General features: G+C 39.8%; 1 protein-coding gene across 3 annotated transcripts in view; it reads right to left on the bottom strand.

Annotated features, from left to right (window-relative positions):
- The window catches only part of LOC106631146 (uncharacterized), a 65,565-nt gene extending 43,807 nt beyond the window's left edge, over positions 1-21,758 (bottom strand). For 2 of the 3 annotated variants that reach the window (XM_055704183.1, XM_055704188.1), the window contains exons 1-9: positions 21,556-21,757; positions 21,191-21,291; positions 20,772-20,841; positions 19,843-19,973; positions 18,022-18,110; positions 15,296-15,395; positions 13,908-13,951; positions 12,676-12,753; positions 2,047-2,243 (exon numbers count right to left, since the gene is read on the bottom strand). In XM_055704183.1, the coding sequence (XP_055560158.1) occupies positions 2,047-2,243; positions 12,676-12,753; positions 13,908-13,951; positions 15,296-15,395; positions 18,022-18,110; positions 19,843-19,973; positions 20,772-20,841; positions 21,191-21,291; positions 21,556-21,721 (976 nt within the window). In that variant the 5' untranslated portion in view covers positions 21,722-21,757. Of the gene's footprint in view, positions 1-2,046; positions 2,244-12,675; positions 12,754-13,907; positions 13,952-15,295; positions 15,396-18,021; positions 18,111-19,842; positions 19,974-20,771; positions 20,842-21,190; positions 21,292-21,555 lie in introns of all 3 variants that reach the window. The other variant, XM_055704198.1, reaches the window with a different exon arrangement.

Raw genomic sequence — 21,758 nt, 5'->3', positions numbered from 1 at the left:
CCTTAGAAACACGAACAGCAAATGAGCCTTTTAACAGAATGCTTGAAATGTTTATTCCTGTACTTAAAAAAAATAAATATATCTTAAGGCAGAAAGCAGCCTTAGGACTTCAGACCCAATAGTTATTTCCCACTTAACAGCCATTTATTGCACACACGCACACAGAGCACACAATTCACTGCAGCTGCCTTTGTAGACTGCAGTCCACTTGGTAAAGAAACAAAACAAGGCAGATGAGAAAAGAGCAAAAGCTTATTTGCTGGTAGCTTAGTAAGTGAAGGGATAATTTCACTTTAGCCTTCTTGTCAGTATTAGGAATACTAACGCCAAAAAGAAACTGGAGAAAATTGCTGTCATGGCATCACATTCAGGCTTGAACAGGAGAAAATCAATAGGTGCGGTGAAAATTAGAGTGCAGGATCAGCACCTTATGACAGCCAGCCAGCAGTACTGGAGCTCACCTGCACCTAACCTCTGCTTGCAAATATTTAGGAAGCAGTTCAAAGCTTTAAACAAATACTCTAAGAGATCAAATCAGAACGTATCTGAAAAAGTGAATGTGACTAGCAGAAATGTTACGTATCACTCAAATAACATCCCTCTCTCCACAAGACTGGCATCAGGTTAATGTAACTCTCTCGATACAGAGTAATATCCCTACAGTCAGGGTGAAGATCTGGAAGAGTTTCGTGTTCCAGGTGAAGGAGTAACACAAACTAAAACCCCCACAAAACAAAATGCATAGTATTCATTGACAAAAAGAAAACAGAAGCACCTCTCAGTTCAAACACTGCAAGTAATCCAGCAGGACAATAAAATCAGCAATGTAAACAGAAAAAAATAGATAGCTTGCCTGTTTTTACTGGGGTACGTGTCAAAGCACTTCAAACTAAAAATATTTAAGAAATCTGCCCATTTTCCATCTGTTGTATTTCTAAGAAGGCTAACTGAAAGTTCATGTGAAAGTTCATTTTAAGTTCAAACATGTCATATCGGGTCATTTGCAAGCTAAAAGTTCATAGGAAGGTTAGAGTGTCTTTTTTTTTTTTTGTAAAAAAAGACTGGTGGCTAAGAGCAGCAAGCTGGCCTTATCGGACTGCCATTTGGTTATGTTGCATGTGCAAAAGGTTCACTGCACAACTTTACAGTGCCTTTATTATTGAAGCAAAATATTTTTGACACTACAGTGTTTTGAGTTTTATCACAGTAAGTTTTTAATTTGAGATTTCAATTGTCTTAAGTTTTAGAGAGACACTCGTCATACTGTCACAGCTAAGTTCTATTAGAATGAAAAAGGACATATAATACGGATGCTGTAAAAACCAAACTTCAAATGACTGTTGTTCAAATGATTTTTTTTTTCAAGCAGTCTTATCCAACCTACAGATCTTCAAATCTGTTAAGCCTAAGTCTTTTTGTCTGTTTTGCTTTCAAAACTAAATCCAGAACATACATTATCCTCATCTTTAGTCTACTGGCTGTTGAGATTTTTGAGGCTAGCAAATGGACTTTTTCAAACAGAGATGGTCTGTTGGAAACCCAGTACCTAAGCATGCTTCTACCATTAAGCTGATCCACCCAAATGTCTAAGAAAAACACCATTACCAAGCAGTGCTTTGAAAGACACAGCTTTCCACTGTTACTAACATTTCAAATGCCATATAAGACAACATGTACAAAACATACTTTTTTTTGAGCAAAGAAACTGACCTGCAGTTTAAAAAATTCCGAGATCATAGTGGAGCTGTCTCAATGTTGCTCACACAGAATACATAGTTTAAAGACTTGGTAGGTGCAAGGCATTCATTTAGAAGTAAAGCAAAAGGAGCAGCGATCAAAGATGTGAGTTAGTCAGCCAGGAAGATAAATAAGAGTATGGTTAAAATTTCTAAAGGCATTTCTAGCAAAAGTCCTCGAAAAAGTCAGTTTGGTATAGTATCATACTCCAAGGAACTGATTTAACAAGAAATACACAGAGAAAACATGTAAATTAAAGTAACTGCTTTAGCTCGATAAACCAGTTCACTGACATGTAAGGGGACTAACCTGGAATTTCAGTGATGGAAACTTCGGAAAAGTCACATGTGACATCTGGTAAAAGATAGTGCTGAGGATTGCCCAATTCATACACCAACTGCTCAGCTACAGTGCCAAACGATACTAGTCCCCCTGTGTCTGGTGGTTTGGAAAGAATAAAGTCTCCTTCAGAGGAACATTCTACAATGGGAAAGCCTATGTTGTGCCTAGAATATAAAAAACATTGAAAAACCTCTATAAATACATAGGGAAAGTGACAAGAAAAATGAGTAACAACATACCAGAATTTTATGGTAACGGCTAATTAAATAAAACTGATCAAGAGTTGTAACATATCTGGTCGTTTCTGCAGAAACACAAGAAAAAGCACTGAACAAACGGATCAAAATAGTAAGAGGATGCATTTTCTTGCCTGGCAAAGGAGTGCAGATGTAACAATAGATACCAACAGCGAACAGGTAGAAAAGGGGAAAGGAATGGAGAAGGACACTAACAGAAATGGTTAAAATAACAAGAAGCCAAAAGAATTAGAGGACTACGGCTAAAGAAGTAAATTCAGAAGAAAAACCATCATTGCTAATTCTACTCTAGTTGGGCTACAACACCACACACAAGACAAAAGGTGAAGACATGTAAATACATCCTGCACTCTGGATTTGTAAAAAGATAGCCAAAGCACGAAGAACAGACTGTTCACACCTATTAAGGACAATTTCACATGCTAGTAACAAACTATAGACAGACCTTACCAGAAAACAAAGATACATGAAAGTTAAGATTTCCAGGCCAGAACAGTAATAAAAGACCAAATGAATAGAGAACTATGAGGCATAGCAAAAAAGAAAAGTAGTAAACCAGAAAATTATAGACATGTTTGTAAATGAAAATATTTGACATTCTCACAAGAGTTACATAGAGAAAGTGACCAAGTACCTCTTATTGAGAGAGGCATATGCTGGTCATTACGGTAGCAGGGCAGAATTTTCAAGGTTACAAGGACAAAAACTGGATCTCTTTTCCCAGCTAAAACGCTTTTATTTTATTTACAGAGAATTTGAGCAAAAGTAATAACAATAAAAAAAATCAGAAAGTACTTGAAAATTACAGCAGAGCATTAATATTCTTCTTAAAAGGCTACGTGGCTCACTCCGCTCTCACAGGAAGATGGAAATTTGTACAAGTAATGTGTCCCAGAGACACAGAATGAATTAAGGAGACACAGCCCCTTGCAAAAGCAAAACTGTTCTAAAAAGGTCCTAATGATGAAAGGTGGTGAACATCACCATTCTAATTAAAGTCAATGACCTTCAGGTCCTTTGTACATACTTAAAATCAGTCCATTCCTGAAAATAATTAATTTTGGGTGCTAATGGCAACAATGTGCTGAACATACAACTCAATTGGTTATCAGCAAAGGTTAGATGAGCATAGTTTGTGTAACATAAATCCACAAAGTTTCGAAGGAAGTAAGCAAAGAAACCAGTGAACTTTTAAGTGACATTTGTAAAAGTTCATGGGAGTTTGAGCAGATTCCTTATCATTGGGGAGCTTCAAACATAACCCTGTTATTTAAAACAAGGATTAAGAGACAAGCTCTGTTACCAGAGATCAGCAACTAATACTGACAACATACACAACTTAAGAAGTACGGTAGCTGTAGGACACCTAGAAAAGTCCATGTCAAATCAGTAAGGATTATACTTCATAATATACCAGTTGGTCCTTGAAACCATTTAAACTGCTAAACAGATAAAAGGAAACAAAAAACCCTATCCTGGTGAATACATAGAATTGAATGGAATCAACAATTTTTTATAGAAGTTATCGTGGGGTTTTTTTGAGGGGAAGAGAAGGGAGAAAAGATGGCAGTAAGAAGTATGTAATTCAACATTTTATTAAAGCATGACATGGAAAAAAACCACCACCCAAAAAACCTTTTCAATTCTTGGTCTTGCACATTAATGCAGGGTAACGGACTAACACAAACAATTATCCCAATTTTACAGATAAGGAAACACCACAACCCGCCCAGCGTCACACAGCAGGACCAGTGACTGAACAAATTAAGAAACTTTTACCCTTTTGGTGCCACTTTTCGGAGCCAGGGTTTGTGTGCTCTGACCCTCCCACTCGTCTGTCTCGTCCCAAGGCAACAGCACCATGTGCATTGCTAGCAGGCTCACTGCAGCTTATTCAATCACCCACCCCTAAGTGAAATCACCTTCACATCAAGACAGACTACGAAGTGCAGCCTATCCCACCGGAGGGACAACTGGCATCCTTGCTGCAGCCCACTGTGATCATCAGCAGCACATGCAACTCTGACACCACGTTCCTGCACCCAGCCCCAGGGATCTTTGTTTTGAAGGACAAAGGGGTAAACCATAGACACTCAACTTTCTACTACGCACCACTGAGTCTGCTAACATCGATTAAACCTGTTTGCCCAGCTCCACTCTCAAAAGACCCAAATCATTCAAACCCAAAATCTAACAACAATTAGACCAATTATGGAAGACAGCGGATAAACAGTATCAGCATAAACAACACTTACTCAGGTCCCTTAGTACGCAGAAGGAAGGACAGACACTGATTTTCCTGTTATCTTAAAGCTAAAGTCAGAGGATCTTTATGGTGCAATTTTTTACACTGCCAAGTAGCTGGAAGGAGGCCATACAGGTACAAATACATTTTCTGGAACAGCTTCTAAATACCCTCTTAAGGTCGAGGCATATTTGCTATATAAAAAAAGACACTCAGCTGGTACCACTTGCAGCAAAGCATTGACCCAAAGCTTGCAAGAAAACTGTATGAAGAAGACATGTAACACAAAAAAACCCAAACACCTGTTACCCACCCACCCTCCCCAAAAAAAACCAACCCACTAACCACCACAAAACTGAACAAAGAACAAAGGGGAAAGCCAAAAGTCTTCCTAAGAAGACACTAGCATGTCCTAGCAAGCCAAGACTTTTTAGCCATGTTTAAACCATCCTGAGATCCACAACCCAGAAAGAAGTTGGATGAAAAGAACACCACCATCAGTGACTTACTCTTTGGTCATCTCTTTCACTTCTCATCTGTTTCAACAGTTAACAAAGGTATCAAGGAAGACTTTTTGCCTTCATCCGAGATAAGCGTGAGGGCTGTTTCCTTCTCAAAGTACACCACCACCCAAGGAACCTTCCTGAATGCTCACTTAGTTGCATAAGATGTGTGTTCTCCCAAGTCACGCCAGCTCTGAAAGCCTCCCTCACTTTTTAACAATTCAAATCAATTCAGAATAATTTCTATTGGAAGACCTTTAAGATGAAGGTCAACTGTACATATGCAAGGAATTGAGCAAGAAGCTGCTGCATTCCACCTGTATTGTAACTGGTTGACTGCGAAAGTACATACATCCTATATACTACCTCGTAACAGATATATATATGTTAATAACCTACATTAACATATGCATGCTTAAGAGAAAAATTTGTTTTTTATATTGCTAGAAGTTGTTACTTAAAACTAATTTTCAGCTTGGAAACAAACTGGGACTAAGTCACTCGTGTGGCACTATTCAGTCAAGTGACAGCTACTTAACCTGGGTATTAGAGCTCACTAGTAGCAGTAACTACCTGGATGCAATATTCTAGTACATACCACAGGTACGATGAACACAGCATCTCCCCGATCAGCACTTCTATTTGCCCAATTCATGGCTGCCCACCATAACGACCTCGGGTCTGCAACACACCAACTTCATGCTGGCCATAATCCACAGCCAAATAGTAACTTTGTACAGTGCAGCAAGGGAGTTAAACCACAGAACTATGAACTTCAGCAGCAACTACAGCCACGGCATCCAATGCGGCACAGTGGCCAAGTAGGACCATTCAGTAATAAAAGAATTGCATCGATTTAGCGATAAAAATCCCCTAGTAGGATGGGGCAATATTAAGCAATGTGAACAATTCAGAAAGGAAACTACTGAAATGAAATTAAATTATATGACTATTTTTAATTAATAGAATACAATACTGAAAATAAATATGAAATACTACTTTAAAACATTTCAAGCAATTCTTTTAACACAGAATTACAACACAGAAGAGACCTACATCAGTTTGTGACAGGAGATAACTACTATTCTTTTATACAAAATGTCTGGTTTTGGTTGCATGTTTGGTATTTAACAATTAAACAAATTATTTGCATTAGTAAAGCAGAGCACTGAATAAATCCCAATAAATCCAAGATTAAATCTCAGAAAGTGCCTCCAAGTTGGGGCTAGGGGAGGAGTTACCATTTAAAGCAGGTCCTCACTGACTACAGCACAGGGGTAATGAAATTCCCAAACTGGTTTTGCTGCTGCAGCCACCTTCTCACCAGCCACCTACAGCTGCTCCCCTACCCTGACAGAAACCAGGGCTCTGAAATTGAGTCTCCTGTCAGTTTTCTGCAGATCAATTTTTACCACGTAAAATGCTGGTTCTTCTTCAGTTTTTGGCTCTCAGACATGGTACAGTTTATGGGCATGTCACAGGTAATGTCTAAGCAGAGGTCTCCTCTCCGTCTGCTCTGGGACAATGCACTAGTCAACCTCTGTGTGGCTATGAAGACACCCTTCCTTCTTGTTTTGCCACACATCTTACGCCATTTGCATTTAAAAAAAAAAAAGAAAAAAAAAGTAAAACCTGTGAACTGGGTCTTGTTTGGCTCAGGGAGAAAGACACTGCCTGAGATAAAATGGTATTTCTTCTCTCCTAAGGTGCCAAACTCCTCAAGTACCTCATTCTGGCCACTACTGGCAGACTGAGGAGACTACTGACAACAAAAGATGGGAAAATTAGCATAGTACATTTACTTGCAGGGAAAGCTGCTGCAAGAAAGAAAACAACCCCCAAAAAAGCCACAGAAATGCATGTGACATGGAAGTGAACCCGGGTCCAAGTAGGCTGTGGTATGAACTTTTAGCTTTACAGCTAACGCAGCTTCCTGGGATGTGACCCATGAGTGTCACACTGAGGAGAGTTCCAAGCCAAGCTTCCCGACTCCCTGGGCATGTATCTCAACTGCAATGCTATTGCAAAACACAGAAACTGCTACCACTTCCACAGTCTTTTTAGAACCAATTCAGCCCTCCTAACATGTGTCAGACCTGTAAGTTTGTGCTGATCGTGCAAGGTTTACGCATCTTTACATGTAGGTACCAACAGATTTCCTAACTTCTGCTGCAATTCCAATTTCAGTGATGCAATTAATGTTTTGCTTATCTCCTCGGACTATAGGGCATTTCAGAGTATGCATTTTATGTGAACTCTTAAGACCTAGGCAATTTCAGGCTAATCAGACAGGCTGCCTGCTGTTTTTTGCTGCCTGCTGGTTTTTGCTGCCTGGAATAGATGGTGCTACAGAAGAAAAAGGCACTCCACAATGCTGGTTGGGACTCGCATACTGGATTCTGTTCCAAGTCCCAAATTAAGCAATCTGGATCCAGCCCTTAAGAGACTACAACTATTGACTTACCCTTTTGGTCATCCCAGGCCAGAGGATTATGCAGTCTCAACCATTGCACACTCTTGGCTTAGGGCAAAATGTCAGTGTTTATCATCTCCTCAAAATGATTACTCTACTGATCAGCATTAGTTTATTCTCTCCTGCATTTCAAAACAAAACAAAACAACGTACTAATCACCCATTAGCACTAAATAATAGTAAGAGACAGCGATGTCTGGTGTTAAATTAACTACAGAGCTGTGCATTATCAATACAGTTCTGATATCACAGTTCATTTTCAAACATTGCATGAATTTCCTATTGAGTGCTGTGCACTACACAGTGAATAGGGAGCAGTGATGTATTATCACTTCCTCTGACCATCTGCTGACATGTATTACTACACAAATAACACAGAAGTAGTGAATGCCTTTTTTGATGTTATTTACTTAGAATCAGTCATTTAAGAACACACATTAGTTTTCTACAAACCGTGAACTAGTGGTTTCTTGCATTTTCTCTGCTAAACATCTGCGTCCACACAAGAGGTGAGTCAAGCAGCCTTCCTCTTACTGCGAAAGTAAACAGCATCTATCCCGTCTGTCTGCCCATTTTCATGAAAACTGGACAAAACTTTACAGCTTCAAGATTCCTACCTTTAAGTCAAATACATTAAGGAGATACACCCAGCACCATTAAAGAAATCCCGGTGCCTTAGATCAGCCAACAGAAATCAGCTAAGCCAAGCTTCTATCAACTGAAGTAACTCGAGAGTCACGAGTTGGAACATGCACTTTACTTGTTTTACATTAAAAACTTACTTTACCGAGACAACAAAGACAAAGAAAGAATAGATTAGACTTTAACAGCTAACCATTCAATAGCCACAATCTACACACATGAACATTCCTGAGCCTTAAAGCACTCTTTTGCAGGGGAACCAAGCTCCTAGAAGTGGTCTGCATCAAGCACCTCAAGAAAATTAAAAACCAAACAACCAAAACCAAACCAACCTAAAAAACTATGTGAGATGAATGAAGTGGGTCCAATCCAGTACCTCAGTACTCAGACACATAACAACATATGCACGGAATGTGAGATCTGACTCTGACTTGCCCGGCTTTACTTAAAAGTGCTCGTTTACACGGTTAATTATTTTTGATTATGTATAAGCAATAGACAGATAAGGTGTGTAAGCCTAAAGCTTGGCAAATTCTTCTTTTTTTGTTTACAGGTTCAAAAAAACCTTGTCCTTCTTAGCAGTACACTTACACCCTTTTCAGCAGCCAGACAGAAGGGCAACCCACACTACTGTTCCTAGGGAGAAAAACACCTCAAAGACAGTAAAAAAAAAACAACAACCAAGTCTAATTATAACCAAATCGACCTTCTGCAATAAGATGCGAGGAAAAGAGAGATTGCCATCTAGTGTTTAGTCACCAGGGACAGCATAAATGCTGCGACAGGCTTCCGTAAACTCTAGCCTGAAGGTCCAGTACAGGCTTGCAGAACTGAATGGTGAGTGGTCTCAGCTGCAGAAACGCACTCATGGCAGTGGGAAATTCGTACCTGAAAGGCACTTTAATGACAAACACAGAGATTTGACCTGGCTTCTTCCTCCCACATTTACTGCCTTTGCTGGCCTGGTCTAGATTTAACATGATGATCACAGACACTATGATTTACTGAGATTGAAGTTACACACACTTATCTTCAGGAGACAGCTGAAAACATAGCTTTTCCTAAATTAGGAAGAAATCATTAATACACTATAGACAACTAACCTCTGTAAATTCTGCCAGAGCTCTGCTGACCTATTGGCAATATAAGCAATGCTAGTGGCAGCAGGTATTGCATGTTTTGGTTGCTACTGAAATAATGAATCATCACATTATTTTTGTGCATTATTATACAATGCATCATCAGCATGAATTGAAAACAGATTTAGACTGTCTAAATACAAGAACTTCATGTCATCAAGTTGCTTTAACTTAAGGAGTCAGTTTACTACTAAGCTATCAAATAGAACATGCATTTTTCTGCAGCCTAAAAGCTTTTGTAATATTCCTCCCTCATGCATTTGGGACTAAATATAGTAAAAAACCTATCAGGGGGCGGGGGGCGGGGACACCACCTGCAAGGCTCTCTAAGAATCTCCTCCCCTCCTTCCTTTCTTCCCCCTGTATCCTAAATGGGTATGCTAGACCACAAGTCCACTTTAGTCAGTCTTTTACTCTGCCTCTCTACGTGAAAAATTAAAGCTCACATGTTATTTTGGTTTTGACTACTTTTAGTAGTTTATCATACAAGCTGACATGTAATATGTTCAATAATTTCACCAATTAAATGCCTAAAACTTTCCAAATTGGCAAACAAAACCACTAGTCTATGATTAATTCTTTATAGACTTAACCTAAAGGTAAACAAATTACTTTACATTAGCACAAATACCTCCATGCATGGTTCAGAATTGTGCACGCGGCTGTATGAGGACAAGGCAGAAGAGCAGCACTGGGTGCAATTCAAGACAGCACCAGTCCCTTCCAAGCCACAAGACGACTATGATTTTAGACAAGTCACATGACTTTTACATGTACACAAACATGAGTATTAGCTATGTACATATGCAATGTATGTATATCTGTCTGTAAAATTAGCTACTCTCACTCCAGTAGCTCATAGCTTAACACACTCAAGCTTCCCTTTTTTTAAAACCAGACTGCCATTTCTCACAGCAAAGTCCTTAAAAATAATTACCAAGCATTTTAGTAAGAAAAGTAATATTCTGGTTTTTTCTTTCACTCTTTTATAAAGCGAGGCCTTTCAGAGTCACAGTTACAGGAGAATCTAAGAACTTTCATGATACAGCACAATAAAATCAACAGGAGATACATCAAGAGTAAGATTAGCAGTTATAAATTTCAAAACTGAACAGTGTCCTGTTACTATATACCCCTCATCTGACTTCCTATTGAACACAACAGTGAAGAACACATGTAGTTTGCTCAGGGCTAGTAGCCTTCCAATAGGTGAAAAGAAACATCTGACCCTGTTTCTGTCGAGGCCCTGTGTGCCTTCACCTGTAAATCAGCAGTTTTCAGGAACTCAGAGAAGCAGAATACATCTTTCAGGATGACACTCCGGATCACAGTCACTACAAGGAGGAGAAAAAAGCTTGGCAGCCCCGGGAACTAGGTCTGGAGAGCACCTCTCAGGATGCAGGGCACAGTGCCCTGCTGACTCATCCACCTGGACCACAGGCTGCCCCCAGCAGCCTCCTTGCCAGGGTCAACCTGGGAGCAGGAACGCAGCTGATGGAAGCCACCCTTCCCTCCTGCATCTCTCCCACCACTCTTCAGCCCTCCCCTTCATCACATAAAGGAACTTTTGCAGAAAAGTATTAGCCAACCCTTCTGTATGCCCATGCTTATGATGGGTGGCCTCATTCTGCAAACCGGGGACCCGTCCTGTGACCCGCACTCACACCAAGGGGCCGTAACCAGCAAGTGTGTTGCTGTCTCCTGAAACATGCACAAAAGAAAGTCAACAAAAGTAATAGGGGGATGTTCCAGCCCTGAAATAACATAGAAAGAGAAAGCCTAGAAAGTTTAAGGTGACTTACGGGCACTGTCTTCTCCACACCCCTGGAGGTACAGGGCACAATCTACTCTGTAACTGATGTCCACATGGGGAAGCAACTTGGAAACCTCTGACCCTCTGATACTAGGCACAAACATTCAAGCAGACCAAATTACCAGTGTCATTCATTTGCACCTTTCAACTTAATGATACCTTACAAGAAAGGAAAATTCAAATTAAAAATTGAGGCTATTAATATATCTTTGAAAATGGTAAGGGAACAAGATTAAGACCAATAGGAGGCCCCTAATTTTGGCATACTTCTGACTCGTGCCCTTTAAATCATTGTAATACCCTGTTCAAATTCAAACATAAGTAGTTGGTTTTTTTTTTACGAGGGTGTTAGTGCTCCTGCTGCATCAAAAGCCATATTACATTTTACGATTCCTAGATATGAGAATATTCATTCCCAAATTAGAAGGCCTTCTTGCCAGATGATCGTAACGCAGATGACAAAATAACGTTACATTGACATAAGCTATGATTAACCTTTCTGATACAGCACAGAACAAGATTCCTTCCTCTCATCCCAAGGCAAATAGGAATCAACTGCAGCCAGAATTGCCCACCCTATGCAAAGCACATTCCCTGACTACTTTTAAACTACCCTTAAAAGTAAGTTGGTCAAAAGGTGGCTATAATAGTCCTTCCTTGATAGGCAGACGGATCTACCTATGTGAAAGTCTTATTCAGTAGGTCTGAACACAAGACACACATGTAACTTTTTGAAAGGACTGCCAGCTCAACGCATTTATGAGATAGATCATAGAGCAGGAAAGGACTGTGCCATACATTCATCCCTGCTTTCCTCTCTCCCTTCCCATTGGATTGCATTCCTCTCTCCCCTCCCTTTGGATTGCATTCCTCTCTCCCCTTCTCCCTCCTTTTCATTGTAACTGTTGTTATTATTATTCTTATTATGGTTCTTTTATTTTATGACGTTTATTAAAATGTTATTATCTCAATCCTCAAGTTTTACATTCCTGTCCAATTCTCCTCCCCACGCCTCTGGGTAAGGGGAGAGTGAGTGAGTGGCTACATGGCACTAATTATCGGCTGGGGTTAAACCACGATTCTACCAAAAAAAAAAAAAAAAAAATTGTGACTGAACAGTAGGTAACTCTGATTTAACTAAGACTGACGAAACAGCATCCAAAATATGCACATTGTCTTTTCCATTACAATCATACATGAAAACCAGCAGCAAATCTTTCCAAAAAGCAGATGATGAAAAAGGAAACAGAAAAAAATATCTAAAAAGAAAAAAAAAAAAGGCCAAAATTTTTTTCAAACCATCTGCTTCTCAAGTTAACAAAGCAAGTCCCCAACTGACCAGAAAGGAAAACTGCAACAGGGAGAACAGATCACAGAAGAGTAACATTACAGTGGAAAAATACCAAGAGGCCCATACTGCCTCCCTCAAAAGAGTAAAGTAGAAGCAGTTTTCACAACACAGATGGTAGGAAATTTCATCTTTGGCCCACTGTAAACATACATGCTGATGTCACAATTACCTACCAGTCGGGTACCGCATGCCAGTCAGTGAATATTCCACCTGTACACTGAGCACCACATTCAATGAGATGACCTGCAAGGCTGGGAAGATAGCATTCAAGTAGTTAAATATTCTGTAAAATTAAGTTTCACATATCCAACTTTAAAATAGAAAAGTACAATGGAAATAAAGCTATGTAACAGAAAATGCTATTTTTCCTCTATAGGCATCTAATGTATTTGTAAATTTCACATTAAACATAATAAGGGATTCTGAAAGATGAGTATAAGAGTTAAAAGAACTAACTTTTACATGAAGAATCAAATTAATTTCCTGAAAAAAAGAGAACACCTGAGAGATTATCTAACACCATGAACCAAGTTTCATTGGTCATTTATTAAGTCTTGACCTAAGTGCAGTATTTTAGCAGTTTGCACTGTGTGGAACTGAATATGCAAACCCCATTTTTAAAATCAAGAGATATAACATCTCACTTCCAATGTGAAGGACAGAATGTGTTACGATTATGTATTATGATTTTCAAGTCTTTGATTGTGAAAACCCATAAAACACTCAACAGAATTACAGGGTAGATCCTTATCTCCACATTTATTCTCAAGCAACAGGAGGTCCAAGCAGACTACTACTAGGTGTACTCAGGTCACCCTAGTAAGCATTCATTTTTATGGACTTCAATGCAGTCAGGTGATGCAGAATGTTAAATTAGGTGACAGAATCTTACCCTATGCCTTCAGCATCAGATCCCTAACCGTAGGACTTACAACTAGGGTTTGCACGTGGTAGTACTGACACTGCGCTTCTGCAAAACCATACAAGGATGCTGACCTCTGACTGAATCTCCTTCTGTGCATCCTTGAGGGTAAGACCTGCTGCCATCTCAACTATCAACAGTGATGGCCAAACAGAAAGAGCTGCATATCCCCGGTCTGTACTGTAAGATTTCACCTCGTGACACAAAATGACAGGAAGAGAAAGTTAAGCTGTTAAATAAAATCATTCACACTCCTTTCCTCATTTTGTTACTTCAAGTTGGTTCCAGAATGAAGTTTCTATCATTTCAATTCCAAATGAGAGTATTAAGCAAGCCTTAAAGAAGAACCCAAAACCTAACAGAAACATTCAAATAAATTAATTCAATAATAAAATGCAAAATCACGAAATGCTTAAAGAGTTCTGTTACCCTGACATTATGATATGAAATACAAATTTACCCATTTCTTCTTATATCATTTACCTTCCCGCAGCTAGCAAGTCAAATTCATCCCTATTCCAGCCAAACTAGAAGAAAATACAAATACGTTAAATATATAAAAATTCCATACAGTACAGAAAAGTGCACATTATACGTTCACTGCTTTGAGTAATAACGCATTGGATATATTTTTCCTTAACTGCAGAAATCTAAAGAACAATTACTGGCAGACACTGTATGTGGATTTGAGTTGCTATACAGTAAACTAGTAAAAGTGCTCTGATGTATTTCAGTTTTCCTCTTATCAATACACGCAAACAAATATAAGTTCTCCAAGTCACACCCCTCTTCAAAAAACCTGGAAGTGCTATATCCATGTTATCCAAAATTTGCATAAAAATCTAGCATCTATTTTGTGTCATGTAAACAAACCGCTATCTTTTTCCAACTTTTGAAAATTATCAGTTCCTGGAGTACCACCAGTCATCCTTAAGATCTGGGAGTATGCTTTCTGTTTAAACTAGAACATATTTTTCCCCCCCAAGTCCAACACAGTGCAAGCAATATATTCGTTGTTTCTTATTTAGAACTTAGCACAAATCTCCCTAAAACCTTTCAGTAAAGCCTCTCTGCAGTCATTCATACATACTGGCAACTATTTTGAAAATTTAAACAGCTAGGAATAAAACAGCAAGTCATAATGGCACTTATAAATGGGAAAATTTAATTCTGTATTAGACTATAATATACATGAAGTCAGAAAAGTATGAAGTTTTAGAAAGGATGTTCGTAATTGGACACTAACACATACCCTCTTTTTTTTAAAAAAAAATACACACCAAAAGAAAGCTTACATATTTCAGTGTGTGGTCATTCACAAAAATGTATAACCTATTCAAAATACTTCAGAAAACCACATATCCTGCTTGTACACCTTGTTGAAAATCAAGGAATTTGAGAAATGTTGCAATGAAACTCAAAGAAAAACTGCTTACCCATTGAAAAAGACCAGTGGTTTAGACCCCCTCATGTGCATCCCCCCCCCCCCCCGCCCCCGGCAAAACCAAAGGGAGCTCTACTATCGCCACCTTGTGGTAAAGAAAAATATACCTGTTTCTTAAATTTTAAATTTTCTTGTATTTTAAAAAGGTAGGGGGCGGAAGGAGTGGCGAAACATGGTAAGGCTTCCTTAATTTCACCAAAACGCCTTCCAGCTTCATGATACACAAGTTTGTAAATATCCCTGCTATACGTTTAGGAGAAGTGAAAGCTGGCAATTTTTCATGCATGCAAGGACAAAAATAATAAAAATGCTCATTATTTTTTATGTAGTATCTACATTTTTGTAAGGAACAAAAATTGTCTGACAATGAATACCGAATATTCATTCACATAGGTTCATTATCATATGGAAATTAACTTGTACTTACAGAATGAATGAGTGGTCCTAATACAATCCCACTGTCAACACATCTACCCGTCACAACAATATCGGCGCCAAGGTCGAGAGCCCTGCTTATTGGTCTTGCACTGAAGAACACAAAACACAACAGTAAGTACTTTTCACAGCATCATTAAAAAAAAATCAGTTCTTGCTACACCCAGGATAAAAATCACTTAAAAATCCCATAGGAAATAATATCAACTTTAACAACCAGTTTGTCATTTTGTATATACAACAAGAATATTTTAAAAAGCAATCATCACAACACCCGTTCATATTTGGGTATCCAAATGACATAATTGAAACACTTGTCTTGATACTCATAGAAACCGTCTTGGCCACAATACGCAGAGGGTCACTTCTGTTACCAGTAACAGAAAATAATAAGTGTTTTTCAGAGATTCATTACTCTTGTTTCGTTTGTAGATGAGTGTATAAAGACCAACATTCTTCACAGAGAAAGCTTAGGGACACTGCCCTCCAATTTAAAACCTTTCAGGTCAATTTATGTGGTTTTAGAACTTCCAGCATCAACCAACTTCAAGAGGAGCACTGTGCAGTCATTATTTTCAAAGCAATAGATTTTTCAGATTTGGTCAGTTTAAGAGTCTGCCCAGTCCAAATTAGTTCGGCTTGAAAAGATTCACCCTGGTGAACCACTCAAGCTCTGACCAGAGGGCATGGCTCCCGGCTTCTAAACCCATGCTGTGTGCTGGATCCTTTTATTCTTCTTGAAATAGGCAGTGTGAGAACACAAGCCATGTAAACAACGTGTCTTGAAAAACAAAACCAAGAGCAGTGGTTTTCTAGTTTCTATAGACCTAGCCCTGTTTTTGTCTGAGGCAAGTTAGAAGACACAAAGTTCTCTTCGCAATGTAAACATAAAATATACGTATGTGGGTCGTTCCCCCCCCCCAGTGCTACATGAACCAAAGGATAGTAGCTAGAACAACAAGCAAATATACAGAAATATTTTACACCTCTGCGCATAGCGTCGAGTAACAAGAGTGATGAGTAAAAAGCATAAATGGGGTTTCTGCATACATACAGGGCACTGATAGAAAAACTGTTTAATGACCTTTAAAAAACCAGTAAAGTCATTTGGCACTTGCAAACACACATGAGTTCAGTCCACAGAACTAACAGCCCAAATCAGGAAGGACAGAAGAAATTCAGTATTGATACCCCAGTGCACATTTTTCAGATGGAGTTTACACCTTTGAAGCAAGAATCAAACTGCAAACATCAATTTAGGGAATTAAAAGTAAACTGTCTACAGAACTTGCAGATTTTACCCAATACACTCCAATGTTGACTTGTTTTACAAGTATATATCAATTTATCATTTGCTTCATAAATAAGCATCCACTGCTGATGTTGCCAAATAACTCACAAAAAATGACTAATTTTAGAAATTGATAATAGCATCACATTTCAATGCAACTAAGATTAAGGGGCCCATAAAGAAATACCACTTTTATCAGAAAACCAAGAGACTGCTGTTCTAGCATCTGTTAATGAAGCTGAGACAGATGTAACAGATTTTTAAAATGTCTCATACTAGGCTGCTTTTGTCCTCTCTGCTTTGATATGCATTGCTTTAATTCATGAATCACCAGAATGGCAATGAACACTTTCTCATAATTACAAATCTTGAATGTTATTTCTTAGATTTCATCTACAGTTAAACTCATGGTCTGCAAATGTTGCAAGTCAAAATTCAACAAACAGAAAATCCAGCAACAACAGAAAACACTAAAAAGGAATTTAAAAAGACTCGTTTATTAAAGGCTCTTACTGTACAGATGAAAAAAAAAAAAAAAAAAAAAAGACATGCTGTGTTAGGTACAGCCATACCCTGCTACCTGTCAGTGATGCATTTTTGGAAAGTGCAATGAGAATGATAAAAGAGAGAGCACAGTAGTTTTCCCATAAAGATTTGTATAAGAAAGGGGGGAACTGGGCTCACGGGCTTTAGAGAAACACTGAACAGGAATACAGGAGGGATGGTATGTACAACACTGAGAAAGGAAAAGCAAAACCAGGATCACTGGGATCACCAACTGAAAGAGATGCTGGCTTTTGGTAACACCTGACTACTTTCCCATTTCTCAGTCCTGCCCCTTTGAGCGACCTGATTGACATCGATTCATCTGCAGAAGTTCATAGTGACAATGAAAATGTGACTCTTCACAAACAGGCCGCTAGAACACTTGCATTTAAAGATTTCATGGGAGGCTTTTGGTATCATAAAGGAGATCTTTCAAAACTGTGATCTGTCCTGGAAAGCCAGCCTGACACACAATTCAGTGCAGCCTAATGGAACCTCCTACAGTGCGCAGAGCATGTCCCAGTACTCAGGTACACTCCTCTAGTGACAACACCCTAAACAACTGCTCCACACAGCAACAGGATACTCCAAATATGAAAAAGTATTTTTACTATTGTTATAATTAAACTAGAACTATTTTGGCTTGAACTAAAACCTGAGGATTCACAGAAGATTTAATGCTAAGGAGTCACAACTGGCAAGGTTCTACATTGAAAGTTTATTTACAAGTTACAAACAAATTTTTTTTCTGGTTGCCCGAGTTACACAAAGGTGAATCTCACAAACCAGGTGGTTCTACTTGCAAAACAAAACAATTTCATGTTGTCAATGTGTTAAAATTATTTTTTGCATAATAAAACCAACTTGCTCAAATAACTCACCCAAGATACACATTCATGCTATGAACACTCTCTGGAAATGGTTTGCCACTCTCTGTATCAGTGATACCAGCTCCTTTGAGGTTCTCTTTCTGTTAGAAAAGAAACAAAACACCAAATCTGTAAGCATTTTGTAGTATCTACTGTAAGCCTTTTATTAGTATCAAACAATAGATACACCTCATAGCAACTCTAAGCAACGTAGAATCATTAGTTAGCACCAATACAAACCAGTTGAATGGCTAAAAGCCCTTCATACACTTTTAACCATAGTTTTCCAGCACACAAAAGAGTTAGTCAGTCTTTAAAGAATGCTAGGTCAGCCACAGACTATCAACTACAGTGCACTGACATATTCCCTAGGCTTTTAAACTGTCTTTAATTGCTGTAAGATTGGATAAATCAAACCCTACGGAGAGAAATGTGTCTGCCATAATGGCAGTGGTGGAGTGGCCAGAAAATAAGTATAATTCTGCGGTTCCAGGTGATATCTAAAATACTTTGTGTTCCCAGCGAGATACAGTGAGGGGGGTGGGGGGTGGGAAGGTGGTTTTGACCATTAATTAGCAGCTTGGGAAACCAGTGGATCCAGATGCTAGTGACTGCATAGACTCAATGTCTAGTACTAGCTACAGGGCAGGGATCTATAGTGTGGGGAAAAAACCCAACATCTTCCACTTTGAATTTATTTAATATTCTGTGTTAGGGATTGTAATCCCCCAAACCACAAATAACATATCCTAGCATTATTTATGATGTTTGGTATCAACAGTAAAAGTTTTCTGTAAAAGCTGTCTGGTTTTGATTCCTGGAAGTTACGTACTGACAACAGCATAGAAAATAATCTATTTCAGATCAGAAACATCCAAGCCAAGCTTAAACAATGACTATTTCACTGTCGGACCAGTGATGAAATTCTGGACCACTGATGCTAAAGTAATTTCAGTACGGCAAAAGTTTCTCGAAAGGAAGTCCAAGCACTGCACGTAATTTGCAAATAAAGAATCTTACTTGACCATCTTCCACATTCAATAGCATGCAAGGAGTAACAAAGCCTACACAGATAAATAATTTTCCAAGTTACAGGCAGAGATTTAACCATAGCGCAAACCCATCCCCTCCTAACTACTACCAGTATATAAACTGTTTTCACAGTATCTTTTCAGGTACAGCCAACACTTTTTTGCAGAACCTGACTTCGTACATAAAGCATCATCCTTTAAATTAAAAAAAGCCATGTATCTCATCTTTCTCTTTTTTTTTTTTAACATTAAAACTTTGAACCTCCTACTTAACATAACCTTACTGGCCATAAACTAATCATATAAAACCAGAAAAACAAGTACTGGTAAACAAAATTACAGGAAATGCCTGTAAACTACTAAAAACAGCTAGAAGAGAGGAACATTTGAACACGTGGCAACTACACCACATTTAAATTTAAGATTTTTAAAATTCAGGTTTATTTAGTTTAGACAGAAACAATAAGTAACAGCACATCCTAGCTTATCCTGAAGAGCAAGCAGACCTTAGATTTCGAAGCAAACTGTGAATGCAAAGATAAACAGCAGATCTACAGCCTTATAAAAAACACAGTCCCATCACACACCAAACACAAGAGATGCCAGGAATTGTTTTCATGCATCAAAAAAAAAAAAGAAAGAAAGAAAAGCATCTTAAAAATGTTGCTTCTAACAGAAGGCTTCTGCATAAAAATACACAAAGTAAGTTCCTATACCAGTAGGACAGTAAATGCCACCTTCACGCTATATAGATTAAAATAATTTCCACCATGCTACTAAGCCTTAAGACAAAGTAAAATACCTCACTCATTAGGTCATCTCCAGCAACAACAGCTATTTTCAAATCAACATCTGCCTTCTTTGCCACCTCCCCAAGGGCAGCTGCACAAGCAAGTGGATTAATTCCACCAGCATTACTGATGACACGAACACCTGAACAAAAAAGACAAATTAAGTTCAGCAGCAGCAACAATCACTTATATATATATAAGAAAGGTATCATCTTTGCAAGGTGTCAGACATCTAATCAAGTAAAGTACTAAACTCATGTTAAAATATGAACCTCATTTAATCTGTGAAAGGATCAGAATAAGCCAAAGCAAAATTGTTTACAGAAAAAGAATTGTTACAGATACTTCTCATCTTTCTTTTACATGTGGAAGGAGAAAGGGACCGAACAGACGTACATGATAAGGCAGAGAGACTGTATCAGGACAACTCCTACAGGAACAGTATTTGACAGCAGTCACTCAAGCATCCATGCTCTCCAAACAACTGGATTTCAGCAGAAATATGCATCTGTCTCTATAGATTCCAGACCGCAAAGTATTGAGTACTTAGAAGTAATTCCCTTTCACCTCTCAAAATAAGAAACCTGTGAAGCTATGTTAATGTAAACAGAAAAACGATCAAATAAGCGATATTCTAAAGCTATATGGGATTGTTGAAAAACTTCCAGATTGCCTTGAAAAAGTCTAGCTCTCATGTTTTAACAAAGATGTGCAAAGTGATGCTCCATTCACAAATTCAAGCTACAATAATAAATACACAGGGATACACATACATAAAACCTGATTTAAATGTCACCATCAGAGCTGCACTTCACACCTATTACAATGGGATTTGTGCTGATGCTGGGGGAAAAGCAGCTGTTTACAGTAACAGAAGCCCCACAAAACATATCAGAGCAGCTAACTTCATTAACACACAAACACATGCAGACTGGCATACCTTTCCTGTGAATATCTTTTATATAGGGAGCCATGGCAGCGGAGACAAAATCCGGAGTGTAACCCAAACCCTGAAATAATTAAAAGCTGTAACCGTTCGTTACACTTCAGTCAATGCTACCCCCTTGCTTAGTTAACCAAGACGAAGGAAGAACAAGGAGCACTCAAAGGGTTTGGATAACGCTATTAGAAACGGACGTGAAGGGTCTGACTAGAGGAAACAATATATAAAATCGAATAAATACGTGCGAGTAAAAAAAAAAATGCAAAAACACCCCCACAGCCTGACACGTCTGAGAGAGACTTAAGGAGTCCTGAAGAGACGGTGGGGGCGGGAGAGCTGGGGGCCGCCGCCCCGCCTCGGCCCCGCCTCGGCCCCGCCCCCACCCAGCCCGGCCTCGGCTGCCGACGGCTACTTACGGGAGACCGGGCTTTGGCAGCCGTCAGCAATGACATGGTGATCTCGGAGAGATAATCGAAGACGAGGAAATCCAGCTTCCCTCCGTACAGCAGCTGAGGCACTGCCGGAGCAGGGAAGACCGCGCCGTTAGTACCGCGGCACCCCCGTCCGGCCCGGCCGCAGCCGCGGGGCAGGGCTGAGCCGAGCCGGGCCGTCCCGCCCCTGCCATTGCCGCTTACGCAACGGAGCCGTTCGCGGCGCCGGCAGCAGCCGCCGCCCGCCCCGCCAGGCCTCGATACCCCAGCGACCGCCCCCGCCGCCCGGCCGGGTCTCCCCGCCGCCCCCACGGGCAGCCGCCGCCGCCGGCCCCGCGCCGCACGCCTACCTGCGGTGGCCGTGTCCCCCCAGAAGCCCGATGCGCAGCCGATGCGCACCGCGGCGCCCGCCGGGGGCTCGCAACCGGTGCTGCGCCACCGGCCCCGGCGGGCCGGGCGGGCGGCGGCCCCCAGCAGCCGCGGCCCCCGGAGCCCCAGCAGCGCGGCCCAGCTCATGGTGGCGGCGGGCGGGCTCGTGGGCGCCGCCCCTGGC

Source organism: Falco cherrug, chromosome 1 (assembly GCF_023634085.1).
Source record: "Falco cherrug isolate bFalChe1 chromosome 1, bFalChe1.pri, whole genome shotgun sequence".
Lineage (NCBI taxonomy): Eukaryota > Metazoa > Chordata > Aves > Falconiformes > Falconidae > Falco > Falco cherrug.
Note: the sequence above shows the minus strand (reverse complement) of the source record. Positions and strands in the feature narration are given on the sequence as shown.